General features: G+C 59.3%; 1 protein-coding gene across 1 annotated transcript in view; it reads right to left on the bottom strand.

Annotated features, from left to right (window-relative positions):
* Positions 1-6,144: 6,144 nt before the first annotated feature.
* FAM20C (FAM20C golgi associated secretory pathway kinase) overlaps positions 6,145-24,459 on the bottom strand; it is a 63,377-nt gene continuing 45,062 nt past the window's right edge. The window contains exons 4-10 of the mRNA XM_010366676.2: positions 19,259-19,351; positions 17,172-17,287; positions 10,186-10,366; positions 9,481-9,590; positions 9,158-9,239; positions 8,180-8,239; positions 6,145-7,176 (exon numbers count right to left, since the gene is read on the bottom strand). Of these exons, the coding sequence (XP_010364978.2) occupies positions 6,927-7,176; positions 8,180-8,239; positions 9,158-9,239; positions 9,481-9,590; positions 10,186-10,366; positions 17,172-17,287; positions 19,259-19,351 (892 nt within the window). The 3' untranslated portion in view covers positions 6,145-6,926. The remainder of the gene's footprint in view (positions 7,177-8,179; positions 8,240-9,157; positions 9,240-9,480; positions 9,591-10,185; positions 10,367-17,171; positions 17,288-19,258; positions 19,352-24,459) is intronic.

Raw genomic sequence — 24,459 nt, 5'->3', positions numbered from 1 at the left:
AGAGCCCTGGGACCCACAGACACGAGCGGGGCAGGCGCTCTGGGAAGGGGCTGGCTGGCCGGAGCCCCCTACAGAGAAGCCTAGCTGGGTCCCCGACCTGGGCAACCTGGGCTAGGGGTATGGCTGATATGGGCCCAGCAGGCACCGTCACGCTCATACCCCACACAGCAGCAGCTCTGGGGCTCTCCTAATTCATCTCCCACTCTTCCCAGGGGCTACTTCGGGACAAGCTGCAAGGGCGGGAGCAAATGCCTCCCCTTCTGGAGGACGCCATCCCAGCAGGCTGCCAGCCACAAACCCCTTCTTCCAAATGCAGGCGACCTTCCCCCCCCCCCCCCCCCCCCATCGCCCACTGAAAGGGTCAGCAGAGCCCTCTGTGCACAGGAAGATGTCCGCATCCTCCATACACTGGAAGCTGGAACTCTGCTCCTCAGACAACGGCTTGGTCTGGGCCGATTCATCTTCCTCACCCCTCTCAGGCCCACCTGGGCAGGCAGAGGCTTCTGGAGCCTTCTCTCATCATCTGCCCTGGTGAAGGACCCTCCTGGGGGACAGTGGCGTGGGGATTCTGTGGAACAGACTGGCTGCAGGCCAGGTGTGCCGAGGGTGTCTGTGCAGTCAGGGGCTACTCCCGGAAGGACCCCCCAGGGGGTGGGGAAGGACTGAACAGTGAGTCCAAAAAGGACAGCCTGGGAGCCCCTGCGTCCTGGCCCCCTGGGTAGCTGGCTGAAGGCCTCTGCCCTTGACCTCTGCATCTGGGCTTGGGGACCTGGCCCAGGAATCTGCATACGGAACTCACTCCCAGGTAAGGATGGTGCAGGTGCCTCCAGGGAGCTTCCTGGGAAGGCCGAGAACCCTGCCCTTCCGTGAGGTGGCCTCAGGCCAGGCAGTTGCCTCTGTGTCCAGAGCAGGCTTCTGCAACCAGACTGGGCTGTGGGCTGGGGTGGGTGGTGTCCTCTGTGTGTCTACAACGGCTTTTGCAGCTGGGCTGGGCTGCGGGCTGTGGGCTGGGGTGGGTAATGTCCTCTGTGTTCAGAGCAGGCTTCTGCATCCGGGCTGGGCTGTGCCCACCACCCGCATTCCCCGGCAGCGTATTCTTCAGGTGTTGTCCTGTGGCCCTCGAGGGCCGGGCCACACACGAGCCTCCATTCATATATTTATTTATTTCTTCATTCATTGACTTTAATTCAGAGAAAAGTGGTGCCCACCTTCAGCCCCGTGGTCTCTGCCAGGTGCGTGGCCCCAACGGCTCGGGGTGGGGATCCCAGCGCCAGGCGGAAGCCCCCTTGTGAGCCACCCCCATTCTGACCCTCAATTCTATGGAGTGAAATCCCAGATTTTCCCCTGGGTTTGTAAAAAATCATGTTTGAATTTCAACCCCCATGCTTCTCGTTGACCCCTCTGGAAAGACACTGTCCTACTTGCGGACAAAGTGGCAGCTTAGTGCTCCGTGGGAAGCAGCCCGCACCAAGGGAAAGAACTTAATTGAAAGCCCTTTTTCTTCATTTTGTTCCTCAGCCCTCGGTCTCATGCCCCTGTCCCCTCTCTGTACCACCTGATTCTGCGGGTGGGTGGCTCTGTGTGTGGCATGGGTGTTATGGGTAGGTGGGAAGAGGAGGGCTGTCAGGGCAGGGTCCACACGTAGGCACTGTTCGTATTGAGCTCCAGAAAGTCGTCCCACCGTCTGAGCCCCAGTTTACACAGCTGTGATGTGGGCACACAGGGCCATGATTCCTACCCCTGAGTAAGTGTGAGGAGCAAAGCAGGTAAGATGAACTCAGGCCTCACTATGGGCGTGCACCGGGGCTGCTGTGGGGCTGGGCTGACCCCTCCCCGGGAGACCATCAGCTCTGACCCAGCTGGTGGGTGTCAAACTGCATTCTGACCTTGTATCAAACCAGTGAATAGTGCTTAAAAAGTCTGAAATAGCACCACACCAGTGGATAGTGTTTAAAAAGTCTGAAATGGCATCGCAATCATGAAACGCAGCAGGCCCTGCCCCTCCTGCTCCTGGCAAGGACCCAGAGAAAATCACCTTCTTTGTTTTGCTGGGTGTGTTTGATTTTTGTATTTACCTCCGTGTTTCCAAGTAACAGGCTTATGTCACAGCTCAAAATCTCCCCACTCAAACACTCCCTTCCCCAATACGGTGATATCGCCTTCTTCTTTATGGAAAAATGACGTTGGGTGCTCCTGTTATGATGCGTCTGTGGCTGCACTCATGGCTGAGCCACGGCGTCCCAGCTGTACCAGGATCCTCACCTCTTCCCCTGGCTTGTTTTTCTGGGTGGGTGCCCACCCCTCTCTGCAGGGTCCTCTTGCTCCTGTCTCCATGTTCCCCTCGGGGGTCCTCTCGTCAGCGACCCGGGGCCTCTGCCCCCCTACTGTACCCCATTCCTCCTCCTCCCTGACGCACATCCTGGTTTCCAGTGCGTGGGCCACGAGCCGTGTCTAGATCCTGTGTGTGGAACGTGACTTCATGCCCTCACCTCTGTGCTTCTGCGGGGAGGTCCGTTCGCCCGGCGTCCGGAAGTGATGGCTCCACCTCGCAGCCCCAGCCCTCCCATGGGGGAGGCAGAGGTGCTCTGGTTCCAGAGCTGGAACTAGGCTCTCTTCACCTGGGAACCTCCCACGCCAGAGCACTGAAGTTCCTTCGGGCCATCCTGGCCTTTCTGCTGACCTTCCTTTTATTCTGTTAGAAACCAGGATTATTTATTTACTTTTAATTATTAGTTTTTTCTTTTTTCTTTTTCTGAGACACAGTCTCACTCTGTCGCCCAGGCTGGAGTGCAGTGGTGCAATCGTAGCTCACGGCAGCCTTGACCTCCTGCACTCAAGTGATCCTTCTGCTTTAGCCTCTGGGGCAGCTGGGATTACAGGTGTGAGCCACTGTGTCTGGCTAATTTTTATGTCTTTTGCACAGATGGGGGAGTCTCACTGGGTTGCCCAGGCTGGTCTCGAACTCCTGAACTCAAGGAATCCTCCTGCCTCAGCCTCCCAAAGTGCTGGGATTACAGGCCTGAGCCACCATGCCCAGCCCTGGGACTATTTCATCTGGAAGTTCATGTCCTGCAGCTCAGGTCAACCCTCTTTTTCCGTTTCCTCACTTCCTCTTCTCTGCCGTGTGCCCCCTGCTGGTCAGCACTGGGGCTGCTGCGGCTTCCATGTCTCCGCCGCGTGCCCCCTGCTGGTCAGCACTGGGGCTGCTGCCGGGGCTCAGTGGATTTTTTTCTCATTTTCCAGCCACCGGTCTCCCTTGCTGCTCTCTAGTACCTTCCTCAGTCTCGTCTCCTGTTCCTTCTGTTGAGGCTTCATCCTGTTTCATTTCTCCACCCATGCTGGTGCATGAGAGCCCCTCCTGTTCCCTGGACCTCATGCTGTCCCCAGCCGCCCCACGCCCTCCTCGTTCGTCCACTCTCTGCTATCTCCTCATCTCTGCTGTCTCCATATCTCTGCTCTCAGCACAGTCTCCACGCCACGTGTTTCCCTGTGGTTTTGTGTCTCTCATGCCAAAGGCTCTCACATGTGTGATGGTTCTTGTGTGTCTTTCCATAGTGGACAGCAAGGGCCGTCTGCTCTGTCTGGACCATCAGCTCCACCCTTGCTGTCCCTCCACTTACCCAGACTCCAGCTGTGCATGAGCTGTCATGGGCCTCATGCTGCCCTCCTCAGTGTTCTGGCTCTGTGCTGGCAGCACCACATTTTATACCCAGCCCTGCTGTCATCTGGTGCCTGTGGGGACTCCGCACTGCCTCTCCTCTGCCCCTCTGGGTCTTCCCCTGACACCCCACAGTGAAGGGTGCCCCATGCCCTGACTGAAGTCAGATCCTGGAGGTCACACTTTCTCCTTCTCCTCCTCTGCCTCCAGTCCCATAGCAGGTTCTGCTGGTCTCTCCCAGGCCCTGGAATCTGCGCACTTTCCCTCCCCTGCAGTTGCTACCCTGGTGGTGGTGGCCGGATGACGGTGACAGCTGCTTCTGCATGGAGCCCTCCCCTCTATCAGTCCAGACTCTGAGGCATGTCTGTTTAAACACTAACTTAATTCTATCATGGCCGTGGGTCCCTGACATTGGCATTTCTGGGCCAGCCCCACATGGCAGGGTGGGCATGGCTGCTGCATTTCTCCACCCACGCCCCCGGCCCTGATCCTGGCATCACTGCCTTCCTTCTTTCAGGCCCCTTGAAGCCCCTCCTGGAGGCTGTCTGCGTGACTCCACTCAGGATGCCGTGACAGCACCATGGACGGGGCAGCTTCAACCACAGACGGTACCAGAGGCTGGAGTCTGAGGTCACTGCGTGGCAGGGCTGATTCTTCCAGGCCTCTCCATAGCTCATGGACGTCATCCTCTCCATGTCCTCACGGGGCCATCCCTGTGTGTGTGTCCTGGTCTCCTCATAAGGGCCCTCGTCAGATTGGACTGGGGCCACCCAAACCCTCATGCCACTTAATCACTGCTTTTGGTTCAGTCCCAAGCAGAGACATGGTGGGGCCGCCTCCAGCCACTGAATGATGGGGCCACAGCGCCTCCCTGGCTGCCCCACACACGGTGTCTGCCCAGCTCATCCTCTGCTCTCACCGCCTTCCTTGCTGTGTGCAGGGTCCTGTTTGTGACCCATTAGTGCATTTACTGTGCATCTCCCACTGCTCTGCAAGGTGGTGGTGATGAGGATAGAGTCGAGTCTCTCAGGCCATGCTGCACCCAGCCTGGCACAGCTTCAATGGGTGTCAGGGACTTTGTGGAATGGACAGGTGAGTGTATGCAAAGACTCTTAGAAGAGGGGCCCACAGTGACCGGCCCCACAGCTGATTTCTTGGGGCTCCTGGGCCATGTGACCCTGGGCAGGTGGCAGCCAGGATGGTGGCTCCTGCCTCTGCCCCTCACACAGTGCCAGCAAGGGAGACTCTGACCCGGGAGCCCAGCCCCATCTCTGCAGCCCCCACCTTACTCCTCTCAGCTTCTGGGAGTCCTCAGCGCAGGGAGAAGAGGCGAGGGTTGGCTGAGTCCCTCGGCTGGGAGAAAACGGCGAGAGGCCAGAGCTGAGTGTGTGGCAAGTGCAGCTGTGAAGCCAGGGCCAGGCGACGTGTGGGATGGCTATGGAAGGAAGACCGAGCCCCAGGGAGGGCTGGGCCCTGCACTGAGGCAGGGAGGCCGGGGAGCCCGCTGGAGGGCCTCCTCACATCGTCCGCTTGTTTCCTTTGAGGAGTCTGCAGTCCTCTGCGAGTCTGGCCGTCGGAGGAGCCTGCCCTACCCTCAGCTCAGCCCCGGGGCACTCGGGGGTCCAGGTGGGGCCTCTGTACCTCTTCCCATCTCACGGGGTTTCAAGCACTGGGTGGACTGTTCCAGAAACCTAAATTGATGTAGGGACTGAGAGACCGTCCCTCTCTGAGCCTTCGTTTCTCCATCTGTAAAACCAGAAAAATAAAACCAACCTTGTGGTTTTGCTTCAGAGACGAGTAACGATTGACCTTGATGGCTTGGTGGGCGTGCAGCACAGAGAACAGTTGCCACAGGGTGAGGAGTGGCCGCGCAGAAGCGGCTCGGGAGTGACCGTGAGGAAACGGCTCAGGAGCGGGGGGCCTGCCCCCAGGAGCTGTGACTCTCACACTCTCACCTCCGGGACTCTCGGCGACCTTGGCCCACAAGCTCTCCTTGCTCCCTCCGGGGCTGGGCCTTCCTGGGGCTTGTTGGAAGGAGCCCAGAGTCTCCCCAGAGGCCTCCCAGGGGCTCCCAGGCCAGAGGCCTGCAGTGGGAAGGAGCTGGCACCCTTCACGTCGCCCCTCGCTCGCCACAGCCCCGAAGCAGCTGCCCCGCTGTGCCCAGCCATGGCTGCGCAGTCCTGCTGGAACACCAGGAGCCGCACCTTGCCAGGGCTATCGACAGGGGGCGCCCTCGGGGCCGCCGCAGCTTTGGGTGGTGGCCCCATCCTCTGAGAGCAGTCCAGGACCGACCAACCTGCCTTGGAGGCGGGGCCTCACCTCGCCTGTTTGCACCAGGGCTTGGCAGGCAGCCCCCTCCGGCTCCATCAGGCCTTGGCTCCAGGCCACCTTGAATGCCGACTCTCGGCCGTGCCTGGTTCCAGGACTGGCTTTTTGGAGAGGGGGTGGACAGGCAGCCACGCACCAGGGTGTGAGGGACCCGCCCCGTGAGGCCGACACACATCTGCTGTACCTTTATTGCACTTTTATCACATTGCAAACGATTCCACAAAACTCTGCAAAGGTCAACCCACAGCTGCGCACAGCCAGCCCCGCAGGACACACTTGCACCAACCGTCTGCAGCCAAGTCCGAGATGGGCACCGTGGGCCAGCGGGCGGACTCGCAGGACGCCTGGTCATCAGGTCCTCCAAAACCACGTGGGCATCCGTCCACCAGCGCACAGGCCAGACGTCCAGCGAGAGCCTCCTCCCATCCTCAGACGAGACCCTCCAGCCCTCCAGGAGCCGAGGCCCCAGGAAGGAGAAAGAGTTTTGACTTGAAATAGGTCCCGAGTGTGAGAGCACTTGAGGGTTGAACGTGGCCTTGAGGGGCCCCCAGAACCGGGGAAGGCGGCCCTCGTGTTTGGTTTGGTAGGTGATCGGAGTCTGTGTACACGTTTCTGTTTATATACTTATTCATCATATATAAATACAAAATAGTAAATAAAGGCTCCTTTCCCTACAGAAAGGATGGAATGCCTCGGGCGCCGGCCGCCTCTGTCCGTGAGCACAGACAGCGCTTCCTTCCCAACCTTTTCTGGTGGAACCCTGACAAAATGTGTCCTATTAGACCTGGGGAGCCTGGCCTCCCGAGGCAGCAGCTCCCGACTCCACTGATCTCGTCCTGCCTATGAATTCACTGAATTCACGATGGGCACGGGCACGTGCGCTTTTTGGGAGGCCCGGCCCCTCTGGCTCCATCCTGGGCAGCGCGGCGGCCGGTGGACACTACCTCGCCGAGGCGGCTCTGTGCTCAGTGTCCATGTCGTCCTCCACCACGCTGCGGAGCCCGTCCCTCTCCACGCAGTCCTGGACGGCCTGCAGCACGACACGGAGCCGCCGGTCCAGGGCCTCCAGGTGCGGCTGGTATAGCACAGGTGCCACCTGGTCCCCCCGCAGAGACTCGGCCATCAGCAGGCTCAGCTTGTACTCCTCCTTGGCCAGGAGCTGCAGACGCAGGTAGGTGGACTTCCGGATCCTGGGGAGGAGAGAGGCGTCAGGCCTGGCACGGGACAGGGGAGAGGCTTGGCCATGGGACAGCGAGAGACAGTGAGAGGGAGATCAAGAGAGTGGGTGGGAAGAGACAGAGCGAGAAAGAGGGGGACAGAGACGGACAGAAAGAGACGTACACAGAGAAAGAGAGACACAGAGAAAGAGACAAAGAGAGAGAAAGCAGGGAGAGAGAAAGAGAGAGAGACAGAGACAGAGAGACAGACAGAAAGAGACACAGAGACAGGCAGACTGAGACAGACAGAGAGATAGACAGAGACAGAGACAGAGACAGCAGAGATGAGAGAGACCGCGAGAGGGGCCTGCGATCTGACGCCTCGTCAGTCACTGGACTGTGTGATCTGCTCCAGGGCGATCTGCGGCCTCTCACCTGCACGAGGGATGAGGGTGCCCTGGCAGGGTGTGGTGGCCAGCGTACTTCCCAGAGGGGTCTGGCAGGAGGATGGGGAGTGAGGAGGACGGCCTCCTCACCCAGGAGACTGACCCCAACTCGGCACATTTGCCCAACACGGGTGCTTTGATGCCTCATTAGAGAAGTACAAAGTGTTTGCCCTGTAGGCCTTCGTCCCCAGCCATGAAAGGGGGGACAGGGGATCTGAACCCCGGTAGAAGAGTGGCAGTGGCAATGGCAGAGTCCGGCAGCCGAGCGGGGGAGCAGGGTCTCTGTGTCTCAGTCAGAGTCTGCCCTGGCCTCGAGTTCTCTCTGTAACTGAGGTGGCAGGATGGACACAGAGTGGAGGCCCGAGAGGGCTCGTGCTGGATGGGCCTGTTGGGGTGGGCAGGTGAGGTCTGCGCCTCCAGGCAGCAGAGGGAGGGTGTGGGCTGAATTCGGGGCTGTGGTTGAATTCAAGGCCTTTCTCTCCTCTCCCAGTGTGATGGCCGGGGTGGGGTGGGGAAGGTTGTGGCCTCCTCTGTGTCCTGCGTACGGGGGAGGAGGGTGGAGCTGGAGCCGGCTCCGGCAGGGGCTGTACCTGCAGCATTGCTGTAGCGGCACCAGGATGGACAGTTCATCGTGCGAATACTTCCCAAACCTTCCAGAAGAAAAGCAAAATTGTCAAGGGCCTCTGTACAAGGCTCCTAACAGGCTGCTGGGCTGGGAGCCGGGACAGGGGTCTACCCTGGCCGTCCCCGACACCCAAGGCAGTGGGTCCACCCCGCCTGTCTCCAGCACCCCAGGCAGTGGGTCCACCCCGCCCGTCTCCAGCACCCCAGGCAGTGGGTCCACTCCGCTCGTCTCTAGCACCCCAGGCAGTGGTTCCACCCCCGCCTGTCCCCAGCCCTGTATGTGGGGTCCTGGCCTCTGGCCTGGGGAGGGGTCCTGGGCAGCCAAGTTGAGATGGCTCCAGGGAGCGTCAGCCCACAGCTGAGCCGCGGAGCCGTCTTTGCAGCCACACACACAAGCTATTGGGGACCAACGCCCATCTCTCTGAGGCCTCCAAGCCTGGGAATGGACGTCCTCCTGCCCGAATTACTCGCCTCGTGCTTTGTTTATTAGGGGTCACCCTCCCTGGTCACCAGGGTCTCATCGTGCCACCCAAGACCACCCGTGGCAGGCCAGCAGCAGCCGCAGGTGGGACGCAGAGGCCGTCTATCCCTGGTAGGCTGGCTCTGGGTCCCGCGTGCGGGCAGAGGCCCGTCAATTCTGCACGGTCCTGCTCTTCCTACCAGCAGCCTCTCCCAGCCTGTTTCCCGGGTAACACCAGGTCTGCTAGGACTTGGTTTGCAGCGTTCCTGTGCCTCGGAGGTCCCGCTCCTGGGGCGGCCCTCCGTCCTAGTTGGGGCCTAGGACTACCCCCTGCATCTGGCTCCAAGATGGGCCTTTGTGGCATTCCCATCCCTCCACTGGAGGGTCTGTTCCCCCACTTCCCGGGGTCTCGGCGGGGCGGCAGGTAGCTGGGCCAGGAGGCGGCTGGCCCTTCCCCGGGTGTGCAGGGCAAGGACAGGCTCACCCTCTTCCATTGTCTAAGTGGATGATGAATGTTTCGTTCCCAAACTTCTCAAATGTCTCATAGTGGTGACGGTCCATGTTTCCTGTGGAAAGAAGCAGAAACCATCACAGCTTGTGGGAAGCCAGGCTGCAGAGCTCAGAGGCCTCTGTGCCCTGCAGAGCAGCGTCTCCTCCTCCCAGCGTGAACTCTAAGCAATCTGGCCCCTCCCCAGGCCACGGGACCACAGCTGGTCCACGCCACGGACTGTGCCCTGCAGAGCCCTGGGTGCATCTGCTCCATGCAGGGCAGGTGACATGGGGACCCCATTCCCCTGCGGGACGAACCCATGAGGAAGTCAAAGATTGTCATGTCCATGACGTCCAGGATGCGGTGGCTGCTGTCGTAGGGCGGTGTCTGCTTCACCTCCTCACAGTAGTCAGGGTCCACCTCCCACCTGCAGGGAGCCAGGGTGAGACGGCCAGGCTCTGCTGTGCAGACAGGGAGCCCGGTGCGCCATGAGGAGCACAGGAGAAACACTGCGGCAGGGATCCTGGCATCTGCAGATGGACCTGCCTTGGCTGCAGTGCTGAGGCTGCATCAGCGGGAGCATGGGTGTGGGAGGGGATGGGGTCGCTCTGCCCTGCCCCGGGGTGACCCCACCTGGAGCTGCCTTCAGCTCTGGGCCCCGTGTTTTTTGAAGGTCTTTGTGGGGTAACAGGACCTGAACACCACACTCACGAGGATGACACGGGGCAGAAAGAACAGGGGCCATTTCTCCCGCAGCAGGGAGGAGAGGGGCAGCGGGGAGAGCAGAGCTCAAACGCTGAGAGGCCCCAATTTGAAGGACCTGATGGGCAGACCGGCCTGGGTCAGGGAAGTGCATAGAATTACTGGAGTAAGGAAGCCCTTTGTCACTGTCTTGTCAGGAAGCGGTCATCTCACACAGGCCAGCATCGCACAGCAGGCTCTGCACCCATCTCTGCCACCCCTGTGGCCGCCGATCGTCCCACACCCGCCCAGGCAGGCCAGTCCCCCGGCCCCACACTCACTCGGCCTTCTTGCGCTTGTGGTAGGAGCGCCGCCAAGGGTTCCGCCAGGTCTTCCTCTTGGCCAGGGACAGGTCAGGCAGGAAGGCTGCCAGCGAGCCCTCGATCTGGTCCGGCTTCCCGCACAGGGCGTGCTCCGTGGAGCAGTAGTAGGAGCACTCGCCGTAGAAGCAGATGTTGTTGGCTGGGGAGGGACAAGCTGCAGGTTACCCGGGCCACACGGGGCCACGTCCTCACCTGTGGTCTCACGGCCCTCAAGGCCGGGCCGGGCTCTGCCTGGTGCTTCTCACGGGCAAGAGTCACCCACAGCTCCCCCATCAATCCCAGCAAACACCTCCACCCCACGGTATGGAAAAGTGAACCCACAGAGCTGACTTCCTGAGGCCACACAGCTCCCCAGAGGCAGAACCCGGCCTGACCCCTCGAACATCAGGGGCTGGTCTACGGAAATCCTAGGGCCGACGTTTAGTTGCTTAAAAATGCATTCGTATTGTCAAGGAAGTGAAGATGCAATGCCCAGAATGGGAGAGAATGTTTGCAAACCACACATCTGAGGATCTAGCATCGAGGGGGTATGAAGGACTCTCATCACTCAATCACAAAAGACGAAACGCCAACTAATAAACGGGCAGAGGGCTTGAACAGATGATTCTCCAAAGACGACGCTGATGGCCGACAAGCATGAGAAGAGACGGGCGCCATCGTGAGTCACCAGGGAGATGCAAATCAAAACCACAGTGAGGCACCACCTCCTGTCTGCTGGGATGGCTTCCATCAAAAGAGCAGAGTACAGCAGCTGCTGGCTGGGACGGGGAACTGCCGCCCTGTGCGCTTCTGGCAGGGGGGGACGCAAACGGTGCAGCCACGGCGGAAATGGTCTGCAGCCCCTGACTGATTCAACGCAGCGTCCCTGTGTGACTCAGGAACTCCCCGCCCACGTAAAACCCTAAGAGAATTAAACACATTTCCACACAAAAACTCGGACACGAATGCTCACAGCAGCACTGCCCACCACAGCCGAAAAAGAGAGAATCCACCCAAATGTCCATCAAGAGCGGAGTGGACAGGCCGGGTGAACGTGGTCCCTCTGCATGATGAAACGAAACGAAATGAAACGAGAAAAGGAATGAAGCCCTCACTAAACCCGAGGACTCTGTGCTCCACGAAAGAGGCCAGACAGAGGAGGCCACACGTCCTACGACCCTCTTGATACAGAACGCCCGGAATAGGCAAATCCAGTCAGACTGGGGGAGGGACTGGCCGCCGAGGGCTGCGGGGCGAAGAACGGAGACGGTCTGTTCACAGGAACGGGGTTCCTTTTTGGGGTCAGGAAGACGTTCTGGATTTAGACAGTGGTGACGGCGGCACACCATTGTGAATATACTAAAAGCCATGGAACTGTACGCTTTTAAGTGGTAAATTTTGTGGTACACGAATTATACCTTAATAAATAAAAAATAATGAGAAAAATGCAAGAGCTGTCCAGACCCGCTAGCAGTAGGGGTTCACTGCCCTGATGCTGGAGGCCCAGCGGAGGGCGCTATTCCTGACTTTATTTGCTGACTGAATCGTTTTTCATGCTTTATTTGTTTGTGGAGAAACTCTGGAAAGTCTGGGGCTGTAGAACTGGTGAGAACGTGGTTTTGTTGGGGCCAGAGCCGCGAACCTCACCACAGCACCCCCAGGCCCAGCATTTCTGCTATTTGAGCACACGGCTGACGTCTCAGCCAAAGAGGTCCCTCCTCGAGCCATGCAGCTGGGCTGAGTGATTCCAAGGGTCTCTCGGGGTGTTCCTGGAGCCTCCAGGCTGCAGGGCAGCCTCCCCGTGGGATCTGAAGACAGGTTCGGCAGGGCACTTCCCAGCGGAGTGAACGGGAGGGCGGCCGGTATGGGCTACCCTTTCTTAGCTGAATAAGTTGAGGTTCTGAGAGGAAATGGGGTGACTCCCACCACATCCCACGCATCCAGCAGGTCCCGGCTGGTCTGGCCCCAACGCCCCGATCACCTGCCTGCCCCTCCTTCCCACGCCCCCTCTCCCCAGTGCCAATGCTGGGTAATTACTGTAAGAACGATCAAAGAAAGACCAGCTGCAATCCTGTCGCATGTTGATACAGATTAATCAGCAGCCCACGGTCGGACGAGGCAGTCCCCCCGGGGCAGGAGCTCCATTTCAGGAGCAAAATCTTCACCTGAGCACTCGTTGGCTGGAGGCTTAAAATTCACTTGCCGTCCTCGGCTAAGCCGGTTTCAGATGGTATCAGGTTAAAAGAGAAAGGCATTTCTCGGGCCCCTGGCCATCCCTCTTTGCAGATCCAAGTCGGGTATTAAAGGGGCCTCCCGGGTGGAGTTAGAAGGGCCTGAGCTGTGTGACCTCGGGCGAGTGCCTCCCTGCTCTGTGCCCAGCCCCTCGCCCAGGAAGCGGGGGTCCCAGCAACGCCTGCATCCCGGGCTGGGAATCACACAAGGAAGCCGCGGGAAGGCAGCTGTCAAGGTAACGCAGGCTGCCCTGAACTTGGAGGGCTGGGCTTTCTGGGAGGAACGAGTGTGAGTCCTTTTCCATTTTAGTGATAATAAAAGACACAAACAGCAAGGAGAAAGCCAGGGTCCCAGACACACCCAGGAGAGATCCTGCCTCCTCCAGTCACCCGAAAATGGCGTCACAGTTGGCCTCCTGGAGGGCACAGCTGGGCAAGAGTGTGGCTCCTGACAAGGACCAGGATGGCCCCTTCACCCTGCGGCTGGAGCATCTCTGACCACTCCTTTCTCTGACTGTGTCAGGGGGCTGACCCTGCAGGCGGAGAGTTTTGCAAGGCGGATGTCTGCCACCTGCCACCCTGGACAGCTGTGGGCCCAGCGGACACTGTTATTTAGGGCAGTGGCTCTGGCTACGCGAAGCGGGTCCATAGCTGGAAACCTGCCACCTTCCACGTGCGTTTAAGCTGGACACAGCACTGGAGAGACTCCTGATGACCACTCTGCCAAGCCCAGGACGCCGTGGCAGGAAAAAAGGCGAAGCGAATGATGGCAAACCCTTCTGTCCAGGCTGTGTCGGGCTGAGTGGCTTCTGGAGCTGCGGGGCACCTGGGCCTGGGCCTGGGGGCGCTCACCTTGCAGAAACGCAAAGCTGTGTGTGGACGACCTGTGCACCTCTGGGATGTGTGCGGCGTGCAGACGGTAACTTACATGAGAAGTGGGGGAGTGAGTTCTGTGAGCGTTTGGGGCTTAGGAGAGGTGGGCTCTGGCTGTGGCCCGGCCCCTACACAGCCATGCGGTGCTGGGATCCTAACTGCCCTCTCCGAACCTGAGCTCCATAATCCCTACGCGGGGCAGGGGGCTGCTTAGGGCTCACCCTCCTACTTCCCCCTCCCAGAGCCCACCTTCCCCAAGCACTGGTCCGGGCTGCCTCTTGTTCCCTCACTTTGCCCTGGCTGATGGGTTTTTCCCTTTTCTGACTGACCCCACGGGAGGGTCATTCAGGCCACGGGAGGCCGAGGGGGTGTCTGCAGTGGGCTCAGCCCTCTGACGTGCCCTGGGCTCCTGCAGAGCCTCTGAGGTCACCTGGTATCCGCGGTCAGGAGATGTACGCAAAGCAAAGTGGAGCAAACGAATCGGAACAGATTTTGTTCTCTAGAAGAGGAATCCAGGCTGGCTCCTGCGCCCCTCCCTGCTGCTTTAGAGAAAGCCAAGTGCTCATAGAGGCTTCTGGAAGAAATCGCACTGACAGGGCACAGTGGCCGGAGTGGCAGCAGTGGGGTCCCGGGGGCTGTGTTCCAAGGTGTCCGGCAATGCTGGGCCTGGCTGCTCTGGGAGATTCAAGGACTTATCTGTCCGGGCAGGGAGACGGAACTGTTGGGACCTCCGGCGGCCGAGGACATCTTGGGATCTCAGGGGAGAAACTTGTGTTGCCCTGGAAAACGCAACTAATATCCAGAAACCAGGAGTGGCCAGGGAAGCTGCCAGAACGCGTAATCAAAGTGGTGGCTCCAGGGAGACGTGAGAAGGGATTCCAGCAATGGCAGCAAAGGTGGTCGATGGCCGGCTTGCAGTGCAGAGCTCAGGGGTGCCCCGGTGACCACCGTCCCCGGCCTGCTGAGGACCTGGGGATTCCAACATCAGCCAACATGGGACGTAGAAGTGACTTAATACACCTGGTTGGACTGATAATCAACTCAGTCTTCTTTTTTTTTGAGACGGGGTCTCACTCTGTCACCCAGGCTGCAGAGCAGTGGTGTGCGATCATAGCTCACTGCAGCCTTGACCTCCTGGGCTCAAGCCATCCTCCTGCCTCAGCCTCTCGAGTTGCTGGACTCGCAGGTGCACGCCACCAGACCTGGCTGATTGTTTCATTTTTTGTAGAGATGGGGTCTCGCTCTGTTGTCCAGGCTGAGCTTGAACTCCTGGGCTCAAGTGATCCTCCCAGTGCTGGGATTACAGGCATGAGCCTCTGTGCCCAGTCACTCAGTAAGACCTTAAAAATGGGGAGGAAGCGACCTGCCCCGACAGGCTCGTTTTACAATGAAGTGAGGAGTTCCGGAGATGCTGCTCGGAGCAGGGCCAGGCAGGGCACGTTCTCAGCATCAATGGGTGTCTTTGCCCCCTCCCTGCACGACCCTGTGACTGTCTCTTTCAGTCGGTCCTGAACTGACAGCCTGGTCTGCAACGCAGAGAATCGAACCTAAGCTGGAGGAATTCCCGCCGTCACTGCACAAGGTGCTGGCACCTGAGGATGGAGAATGTCAGTCTTTGGAACCTTTGAAATATATCACTGTAAAAGTTGCAATAAAAATTGTAAAACGACGTGGATAAGAAGCAGTCAGGCATCCAGGCATCACCGGGGTGGAGCCCAGCCTCAGCGGGCACCAGGGTGTGCATAGCGGGTTGCAGGGCGGTCAGTCCTGTGAACGGTGGGGCAGGAGGCAGTGCCCGGACGGTGCAGTCAGGGTCCACCCAACGGCTGACAGCGGCCAGAGCTCAGTCGTGCTTAGGAAGCCCTGGACTCCCAGGGTGGGGAGGTGAGTTTCAGCCCCTTAGAAAAGATGGACAGCTCAAGCCATCCAAACAGGGACTGAATTATCTGTGAGCCAATGCGTTCCCCGTCACTGGGGGTGTGCCTGGCTCAAGCACAGCGGACTGGGGATCCCTCAAAGACCCCCACACTCAGGCTCTGCCTCTGCCCCGATTCCTGGTGTGTAGGGCCAGGCACCACTGGGCCAGGGAAGGGAGCCCTTCTTCCTGCCTCTGTGGAGCTTTCTGTCCTATTTTTCTCTTATTAATGGGCTTTGAGAGGAAGAAAACAAATGAGGATCTCTGTGAGCCCCGGCTGACGGAACGAAACTTAATTAAATCATAGATTCAGAGGCCTGATTCTGACAAATTCATGAATGCAGTTAAGAGAAAGTGCAGAGTCCGCACATCGATCCGAAACATCTGCAGGAAATGAGCTTTCAGGTCAAGGTTTTATGCGCCAGCAAATCCGAAGATGCAGCTAATCAGGGGCCCTAATTGGATTTTATCTGCATGAATTAAACAGACGGGCCAGGAGAGCGGCTGAGGCCCCAGACGGCGAGAGCCTCCAATCCGGGGGGCCCTCCCTAGTGGGGTCCTTGCTCTGCAGGGTATCCTGGGGTGACCACTGGGTGCCTTCATTCTGCAGCACCCACCACCGCTGGGACCACTCTTGACCTTCAAGATGGAAAAGCAGGGGACCGAGTTCAGGACAGGCAGGGGAGTGTCCCAGAGCTCGGCAGGTGCGCGGCGGAAATGGGAACAGGCTGTGCGGCAGGGGCCTAGCGCAAGGGAGGCGCTTGGAGGGGAGGACTGAGCCCTTGGCGGAGCCACTAATGCCAGTTTCTTTCTTTCTTTTTTTTTTTTTGAGACAGGGTCTCACTCTGTTGCCCAGGCTGGAGGGCTCTGGCACGATCCCCACTCATGACAGCCTCCACTCCTGGGCTCAAGCAATCCTCCTGCCTCAGCCTCCCGAGTAGCTGTGACCACAGACAAGCACCACCACAGCTGCTAATTTATTGATTTCCTGTAGACAGGGGTCTGGCCATGTTGCCCAGTCTGGTCTCAAACTCCTGAAATCAAGTGACCCTCCCCCTCTTGGCTTCCCCGAATGCTGAGATTACAGGCATGAGCCACCACACCCAGCCCAAATGTCAGGGTTAAAGCAACCTGGGTAGATAATTAAGTAGAAAATAGTGTGTTTATGTGTGCACTGTACTTATCACGTAGAGTCTTGAAGGTTTTATAAACCTCAGCACCAACAGAGACATCTATTCCCTCCTAACATTCAGGTCATCCTGTATCCCCACAAGGGCACCAGGGACTGGGGACCGGGGCGAGCCCCGCTCACAGTCCAGCCGCTTCACCAAGGCCGGGGAGGCCGCCCACCCTGTTGCTATACGACGGGGGTCCTGCTGGGTGTGTTTAAATCTGGGTGGGCAGGTCCCAGGCAGGTCTGCTGGCTGGGCCACCTGGAGAAGGCTCCCTTGAGAGGCTAGGACCTCCTGCAGGTGAATCGTTTCACCAGTTAAAATAAACAAACAAATGGAAGAAACAGCCTCTCTGTGCATGGTAGGACATTGGTTAAATGGTGATGATGCCACCTTGAAGCTGTCTGTGGGTTGGCACCTGGTGTGGAAGGGGGCACAGGGCACCCTACGTGGGAGGTGGGTTGGGAACGGCACTGCACGTGGTTTCTTTTAGTTAGAGGTACTCAAGCCCCGTCACTGTGGGTTCAGTGCAGGCCCCCCGTCCCAGGCTACCTGGAGAGATGAATGTGGGCCCCCCATGCCAGGCTACCTGGAGAGATGAATGTGGGCCCCCCGTGCCAGGCTACCTGGAGAGATGAATGTGCGCTCCCCATGCCAGGCTACCTGGAGAGATGAATGTGCGCCCCCCGTGCCAGGCTACCTGGAGAGATGAATGTGCGCTCCCCGTGCCAGGCTACCTGGAGAGATGAATGTGCGCTCCCCGTGCCAGGCTACCTGGAGAGATGAAGAAGGTCCTCCAGAGCTTCTTGTCCCGTGTGACGTCCCGGATCTCCTTGGTCATGTTGACCATCCTGCCGGCCACGGGAGGAACCCGGCGGAAGTCCAGGATCCTGGCAAGAAGGGGGCGTGGGAGGCTCTGCACTCTGTGCGGCTGAGCGGGCCTCTGTCCTGCCTCCGAATAAACCCAGCCCTAGGCCGGGTGGCTCTGCCTGGCCCTGCTGTGATGGGGGCGGGAGAGGCCCCTGAGGGACCGGGGCTGGCGTCGCCTCGCTAATGGGCACATATCGCCAACTGCCCACATAGCTAAAGCCTGCCCTCATTCCAGGGCTAAATTTAAAACAAAATTAAATTAAAGGCACCACTTTTAATGGAACTCTCTCTGAACCACACCGCAGGCTCCCACTCGCTTAATTAAGTGGAGAACGCAGGGCGAGAGCTCTTCTTGCTGACGGAGGACGTGGTGATTATCCTGCGAGGCGAGATGACCAGGTGTGGAGGAACGTGGGCCGTCTGCCAGGGCCGACCCGGGGCCTGACCGTGCCTCTGTGTGGAGCACCTGCCCCCTCCACCTGTCAGACGGCTCGCCTGGGCACCGGGCTCTGTGTCCTGCTTTATGAACACATTGATCCGAGCAGGGCTGTTTCCTAATGAGTGACCCTCCCTGGCTTGGTGGCCACTATCTCTCTTTTCATAGAAAAGCCCTTTTATGGGTTCAGGCTGTTCTAGATACAGCTGAAATGGCTGAAAATCGGGCTTCTGGCGATTTCTGTAGTCGCCACAGAAGACTTTGATCTTTAAAAAAGCCCTTTCGGCCGGGCGCGGTGGCTCAAGCCTGTAGTCCCAGCACTCTGGGAGGCCGAGGTGGGCAGATCACAAGGTCAGGAGATCGAGACCATCCTGGTGAACACGGTGAAACCCCGTCTCTACTAAAAAATACAAAAAACTAGCCAGGCGAGGTGGCGGCACCTGTAGTCCCAGCTACTCGGGAGACTGAGGCAGGAGAATGGCGTAAACCTGGGAGGCGGAGCTTGCAGTGAGCTGAGATCCGGCCACTGCACTCCAGCCCGGGCAACAGAGCAAGACTCCGTCTCAAAAAAAAAAAAAAAAAAAAAAAAAAAAAAAACCCTTTAAATTCCAACGTGCGCCCACGTCACTAGGGACCTTGTGAAAATGCAGATTCTGGTCCCAGGTCTGGGTGGAGCCCAGGACTCTGTATTCCAACTGGCCCAGGCCAATGCCAGTGCTGCTGGCCCTGGGGCCGCACCCCGGGCTGGGACGTGTCAGGGCCCTGAGAGGCAGGCAGGGAGGCTCTAGGGGGCCGAGGGTGGCGCCTCCTCCCTCCACTGCACCAGGGCAAGGTCCCTCAATCCACGGGCCCCCTCTGGACCCAGGGCCAGGCCCGTGAACTGCCCCTGGAGGGTACTGAACACGGACCCCCCACTTCCCAGCAGCAGGGCCAAGCTGACCCTCACGACGGGTTCACTTTCTGCTGGGCTGGGGCAGCGGAGACAGGCGACCGCCGGGCCTCCCAGGCCCCCTCATTGCGAACATGGCTTCCTCCTCCTCGGGAAGCCTGCTTTGGTCTCCTAGAGACATCCATGCCCTGTGACTCCGTGTTAAGATTCGCGGCACTAAATACTCCCCCTTCCCTCCCTGCCTCCTTCCCTCGTTCCTTTTCCTCTATTACAGACCGCACAGCAGCTTCTGTGCCTCCCGTCTGCCCTAACGGTGGGGGTGCCGGAGGGGCCCACCCGGATTAAGGTGCCCTGAGGGCAGGCACCCTCTCCCTGCGTGAGAGAGGGACGGTTAGGAGCATGGGGATCTGGGCAAATGGCCTCTCACTGCCTCCGTTTCTCGTCTATAAGAGGGGGATACGAAAGGGTCTCCCTACCGCGTGTTGTGTGGGCTACGGGAACGCACAGGGCCTGGTCAGGGCAGCACTCGGGGTAGGGGGAGAGCAGGCACCGGAGCTGCCTGATGGTGACCAAGGTGACGATGCCGTCCTGCTGTGTCCAGCACAGGATGGCCCGGCTCACCGGTGGGTCTGAGCGCCCGGGAGCATGGAAGGAGGAAGGGCTCACCTGTCCAGGTGGAAGGCTGCAATCTCCGCGTTGTGCCTCTCGTAGTCAGAGAAATAAAAAAAGTCAGGGGGCGTCTCCTGCTCCCTCGTTTGTCTGCAAAAACAGGACAGAAACAGAAACGGTTTGTCACTGAGAAAGCCTCCAGGTGCCGGAGGAGGCGGGACGTGCCGGGTTCGGCCCTCCAGAGCTCACTGTTCTCTTTCCAAGGATGTTGCTGTCAAGAAACACAATCATCATTAAAAATTAAATGATATCGACTTATGTTAAATACATTCCTTTCAGAAGCGACAGACACCAGGGTCTCGTCCCTTCCTGATTAGGGGTTTCTGTCTCTTGCAGCCAAGAGCCAAAGTCACCTCTAGCAGCAACACCCCAGGTGCTCCCAACTCCACGCTGGTGACCTTGAAATCAGCCCGGGGGGCAGTTCTTACACCACGGAAACGGGCAAACTGCAGATCAGGCTTCTTCCGCCCGGGGAGTTGGTTATTAAGTATTTACAGCCCACCCAGGTCCACGCCACCAGCCAAACGGATTCTCCCGAGAAGCCGCTCTTGCCTGGAGCCCAGAGATTCAGGCAGAGCGTAGGCCGCGAGGGCCCACACATGGGGAGGGGGCAGGCCCTGGTGCAAGAGGAGGCCCCTCAACAAACGAGACGGACCTCCCCAGGTGTGGGCCCGGAGGCCAGGGTCAGGTCGGACCAGCTGCCCCCCACACCTGCCTCCCTGCCCGCCAGCTCCCTGGAAGGGACGTGAGGGAGGCTGGGGGCTTTCTGGGGGCTGCCCATGGGTCCTCTTTCTGAAACCTAGAAGAGGTGACCTGATCCATTTTCCAAGGCCTCCCTCCTCCCGCCCAGCAAGGCACCCCGGCCTGCAGGACCCCCCGGTTGGCCTCAGTTCCCACTGAGCTGCTTCCCGTCTCTCAAGCTGGGGTCATGGCTGTCAGCGGCTTCCCACGCTTGTCTCCTGGCCCTCCACACTCCTGTCTTTGTGCATGCTGTTCCGCCCTCCTGGGACGACCTTCCCTTCACATCTCCAGACGGCTGTTAGCATTTCCTAACGAGTGTCTTACAGACGGCCGGGCCCCAACTTCTCAGCACTCAAGAAGTCATCGGTCAGAGAAGCCTGGAGTTCGGGCAGTAGTTCCTCCTGACCGCCCCGCCAGGTCTTCCCCGTCCACACGCGCGTCATAAAGGCTCTGACAAGGCCTGCAGACAGCCTGTTGGACTCACGGTTTCCAGCCCTACACAGACGGTGTGTGCACAGCATGTTCCCACACCCTGTAATTTTGAGGTCTGTTGGCTGAAGCTTCAAATGCAAGTCATTTTCAAGGCCCGGCTCAAAGGCAAACTCCACAAAACCTTCCCAGATGCCGCAGCAAGGAGGAGCCTCTGCCCTCTGCAAGCCCCCCAGCCCAGTGAGCAGAGGCGAACGCTGCTGGAACTTCGGGTGCCCACCTGTGACATCCAACGCAAAGCCCCAGCTGGGCCACCAGCGGCCGCCGGCCACCTCGCCCGCAGTGGACGCTGGTCAGCAGCTGCCCCTCGCTGTCCCCGTTTCTCTACATGGAAAGTGAGGGGCTGGTGATGCCGACCATGGGGATTTAATGCTGCCTGGGTGCCCCAGGCCCAGGACAGGCTGCTTTGAGCCTGCCCCTAAAGCAGGGTGGGGTGAAGGAGGAGGGTGGGGTAAAGAACGCCTGGATGGCCCAGCACCAGGTCCACCCAACTCCCAGCCTGGCTTCTCCAGGACCCAGTGGACGTTGGGGTTGTCAGGGGCCCTCCCAGCAGCACGAGGCCTGGGTCTGGGTCCCTAAGTCGAGGGGCAGGCAGATGCCCTGCAGGGAACAGAGACCCCGTTAGCTGCTCTCGGGGGTGCTGGCTGCCCACGGGACCTGGCTGCTGCTCAGTGGACTCCCTTGCTGCTGTCACCCAGGCCTGCAATCCATGGGGCTGACGAGGGAGACCTGGAGGTCACACGCTCACACACTTACAGATGGGCACACGGAGGCCAGAGAGTGGGTGACTTCCTTAGGGGCCAGCGTTGGTGGCTCAGCCCAGGGCTCCTGGGTCCCATCCATTTGCTTGTTCATTCATTCATTAATTCATGCAGCAGAGCTAGCATGCTTAGCACACGCAAGCACTGTCCTGGCCTTGGGGAGAGAGGGGGCCCGGGCCGGGGGCAGGAGGTCCACTCTCCATGTGAACAGCCCGGGTCGAAAGAGCCACCTGGGCTCCACGAACTCCCCATTCCTGTCCCAGTGCCAGGGGCTCAGCTCTGCACGTGGTGGGAGCCTGGGGCTGGGGGAGCCAGGACACCTGAGACCAAGCCTGGAGCCAGGCCCCTGACCACCGCCCAGCCCTGCTCGGCCCCTTGGAGAAGCAGGGCAGAGGCTCCAGAGCACAGCAGGATGCGGGCTGGGGGTGTCAGGCGGGCCTGTGGCTGTCTGTGAGGGTGAGCAGGGCGGCAGCCTGCCCAGCACCCAGGGAGCACGACACCAGTTTTTAATCAGGAAACAAGGCCAGCAGACGCAGGCTCAGGGCGCGTTTCCTCACCAAGTGCCTCAGGACACTCACGCGCCCACCCACGGATTTGGGTCCAGTCAACCCTAGGCGCACTCTTACTTGGGTCTTACTCAGATTCACAGGCTGCTCTTCAACCTACTGCCGCGACCCGAGACCCCGTGCGCGTCCCCCATCCCCTACAGCGACACAAGCGCCGTCTGTTGCAGTTTCCTCATCTGAAAAGTGGGGGCCGCAGTGGCCCCTTCTCAGATAAGCAGCTCAAAGGCCTCTCCTGCACTGGCTGGGGGGGCCCGGCACACCCACCCTGGACCCACAGTCACACCGCGGGGGAGAGGCTGGGCTCAGGGTCCCAGGCCGGGCTCAGCCCCGGTTGGCTGTGTGCACCCTGGCACCTCCCATCCCCCCATTTCCGAGTCTCCCCCACGGCCTCCAGGACCCCTTGGCTCTGCCGTCAACGCCTCCCACAGTAGGAGGCCAAGAAGGACAATGCGGGCACTGCCCTGTCCCTCCACCCTGGCCAAGGGGCACGAGGCCACAGGTGGGGCTTCTTACAAAAGAAAGGTTCGTGCCGTTCCGTAAACACCACAGGGCTCCTGTGTCTCAAGCCAACACTCCAGGGGAAGGGGGGCCGAGCCGCAGGGCCCTGTGCGGTGCTTGTCCCCGCAAGCGTTTGACTGATGTGGTCATGGTGGAAATGTTGACCGATTGTCAAGATCATGTCTGAGGGGAAGCATGCTTCCTCCACCAAGGCTGGCCCCCGCCTCCACCGGAGGGAGAGCCCATCCCAGGCGTCCTCCCAGGCCAGGCCCAGGGAGGGAACTCAGCCCCCGACCCAGGAAGAATTTACCAGAATCAAAGGCTGGTGACCTTTCCAGGTGCTGGGAACAGAGCTGGCAGGAATCCCCAGCTCGCACACCCTGCGGCCCACACCTCCCACTCAGGGCTGACGGCGTTCCTTCCGGGCTCCAGCACTCCAGCAACGCAGACTCCAGACGCCGCAGTAACCTTCCCAACCCTTGGCTTCTCCGGCCGGGTCCTTCCTTCCATATACGCAGCGGAGGTCCGCCCGACTCCTGGGAGCATCCTGGCCCTGCCACGGGCCGACATCGTCACTGCACGAACATCAGGGCAGGGCTCAGGACCCGAGTGGGACGTCCACGTCCCTTGGGGGAGACCACGTCCGGGTCACAGGCTGTCAATGACACACCAGCCCAGGGCTCCCTTCCTCCCACACTGTTCTCAGACAGCTGTGGCCACAATGCTCCGCGTTCCCTGAACATTTCTTGCTGGGGGTTAAGGATTTGTACCACGTACGGCCTTTCTAAGAACCAGTCTGGGCTGCTAGAAATGGAACAGATCACTTTCCACGATCCCACATAACATTTGCCTTGACAGGGCCCCGAGTAGGCGCGAGGCCAGATGGGGATTCCAGGAGCTACTTAAACATAAAATGCGGATGGTGGGTTGGTGCCTGAAGGACACATTTCCTTCATGACCCCGCGGGTCTGCGGTTGTCGCCGTCTCTGTGCACACCAGCAGCAAAGGAGGGTCGGCCTGTGGGGCAGGGCGGGGCAGGTGCGGCGGCAAACTGAACGCGCTGCCCGCAGGGTCGCCCTGCAGAGCCGAGGCCGAGGCTGGCCGGGATCCTGAGGTTCAAGAGAAAGAGTCTAGACCTTGAGGAATCTCCCGGGTATTTAGGTGCTGACAAATGGATTTCATTTTTCTAAACCACTAAAAGACCAAACGGTCCGCTGCAGTCAGCCCGCAGTTCCAGGGGTGGTAGCTGCTGGAATGTTGGGTATTTTTGAGGTTAAAAGGCCGTCGTCGTATTCAACTTGGAAGGATTGGCTTTGAGCAAAACTCGTTCCACAGAACACGAGTTCTACTAGATTTCAGTAACTTTTAGCTGGAAAAAGAGAAATCCAGATGGAGGCGAGATTTCTTTTCTGTAAACTTCGGGCCACACGTCTGCACAGTGACTCCCCGGAACGGCCCAGCATGAGTCCAGGAGTTCACGGCCAGCCTGGGAAACATAGTGAGACCCCATCTCTATGGAAAATAAACAATTAGCTGGGCATGGTGGACCTGTGGTCCCAGCTACACAGGAGGCTGAGATGGGAGGATCACTTGAGCCCAGGAGGTCAAGGCTGCAGTGACCACTGCAATCCAGCCGGGATGACACAGTGAGACCCTGTCTCCAAAAAATCATCATCATTATTATTATTTTTATTTTCTTTAGAAAATCCTCAGCGACTTATTAGTTGGCAGTCAGAATTCACTGTAGGCACCTGGGGCAAAGCCCTGCACCACACAGTGCCTGATAAAGCAGTTAGAAAACTGTGAGCTCCTAGAACTTCCACTGCAGAGGCAGTGTCCAGGTCTCCCAGCTGGCACAAGTCTCTTGGGGCCCAGGTCTCCCGGCTGGCACAGGTCTCCCGGCTGGCACAGGTCTCTTGGGGCCCAGGTCTCCCAGCTGGCCCAGGTCTCCCGGCTGGCACAGGTCTCCCGGGTGGCACAAGTCTCTTGGGGCCCAGGTCTCCCGGCTGGCACAGGTCTCCCGGGTGGCACAGGTCTCCTGGCTGGCACAAGTCTCCAGCTGGCACAGGTCTCCCGGGTGGCACAAATCTCTCGGGTGGCACAGGTCTCTTGGGGCCCAGGTCTCCCGACTGGCACAGGTCTC

The sequence above is a fragment of the Rhinopithecus roxellana genome, chromosome 6 (genome assembly GCF_007565055.1).
Source record: "Rhinopithecus roxellana isolate Shanxi Qingling chromosome 6, ASM756505v1, whole genome shotgun sequence".
NCBI classification, from domain to species: Eukaryota; Metazoa; Chordata; class Mammalia; order Primates; family Cercopithecidae; genus Rhinopithecus; species Rhinopithecus roxellana.
The sequence above is the reverse complement of the archived record's forward strand: the minus strand, read 5'-3'. Positions and strand labels throughout refer to the sequence as shown.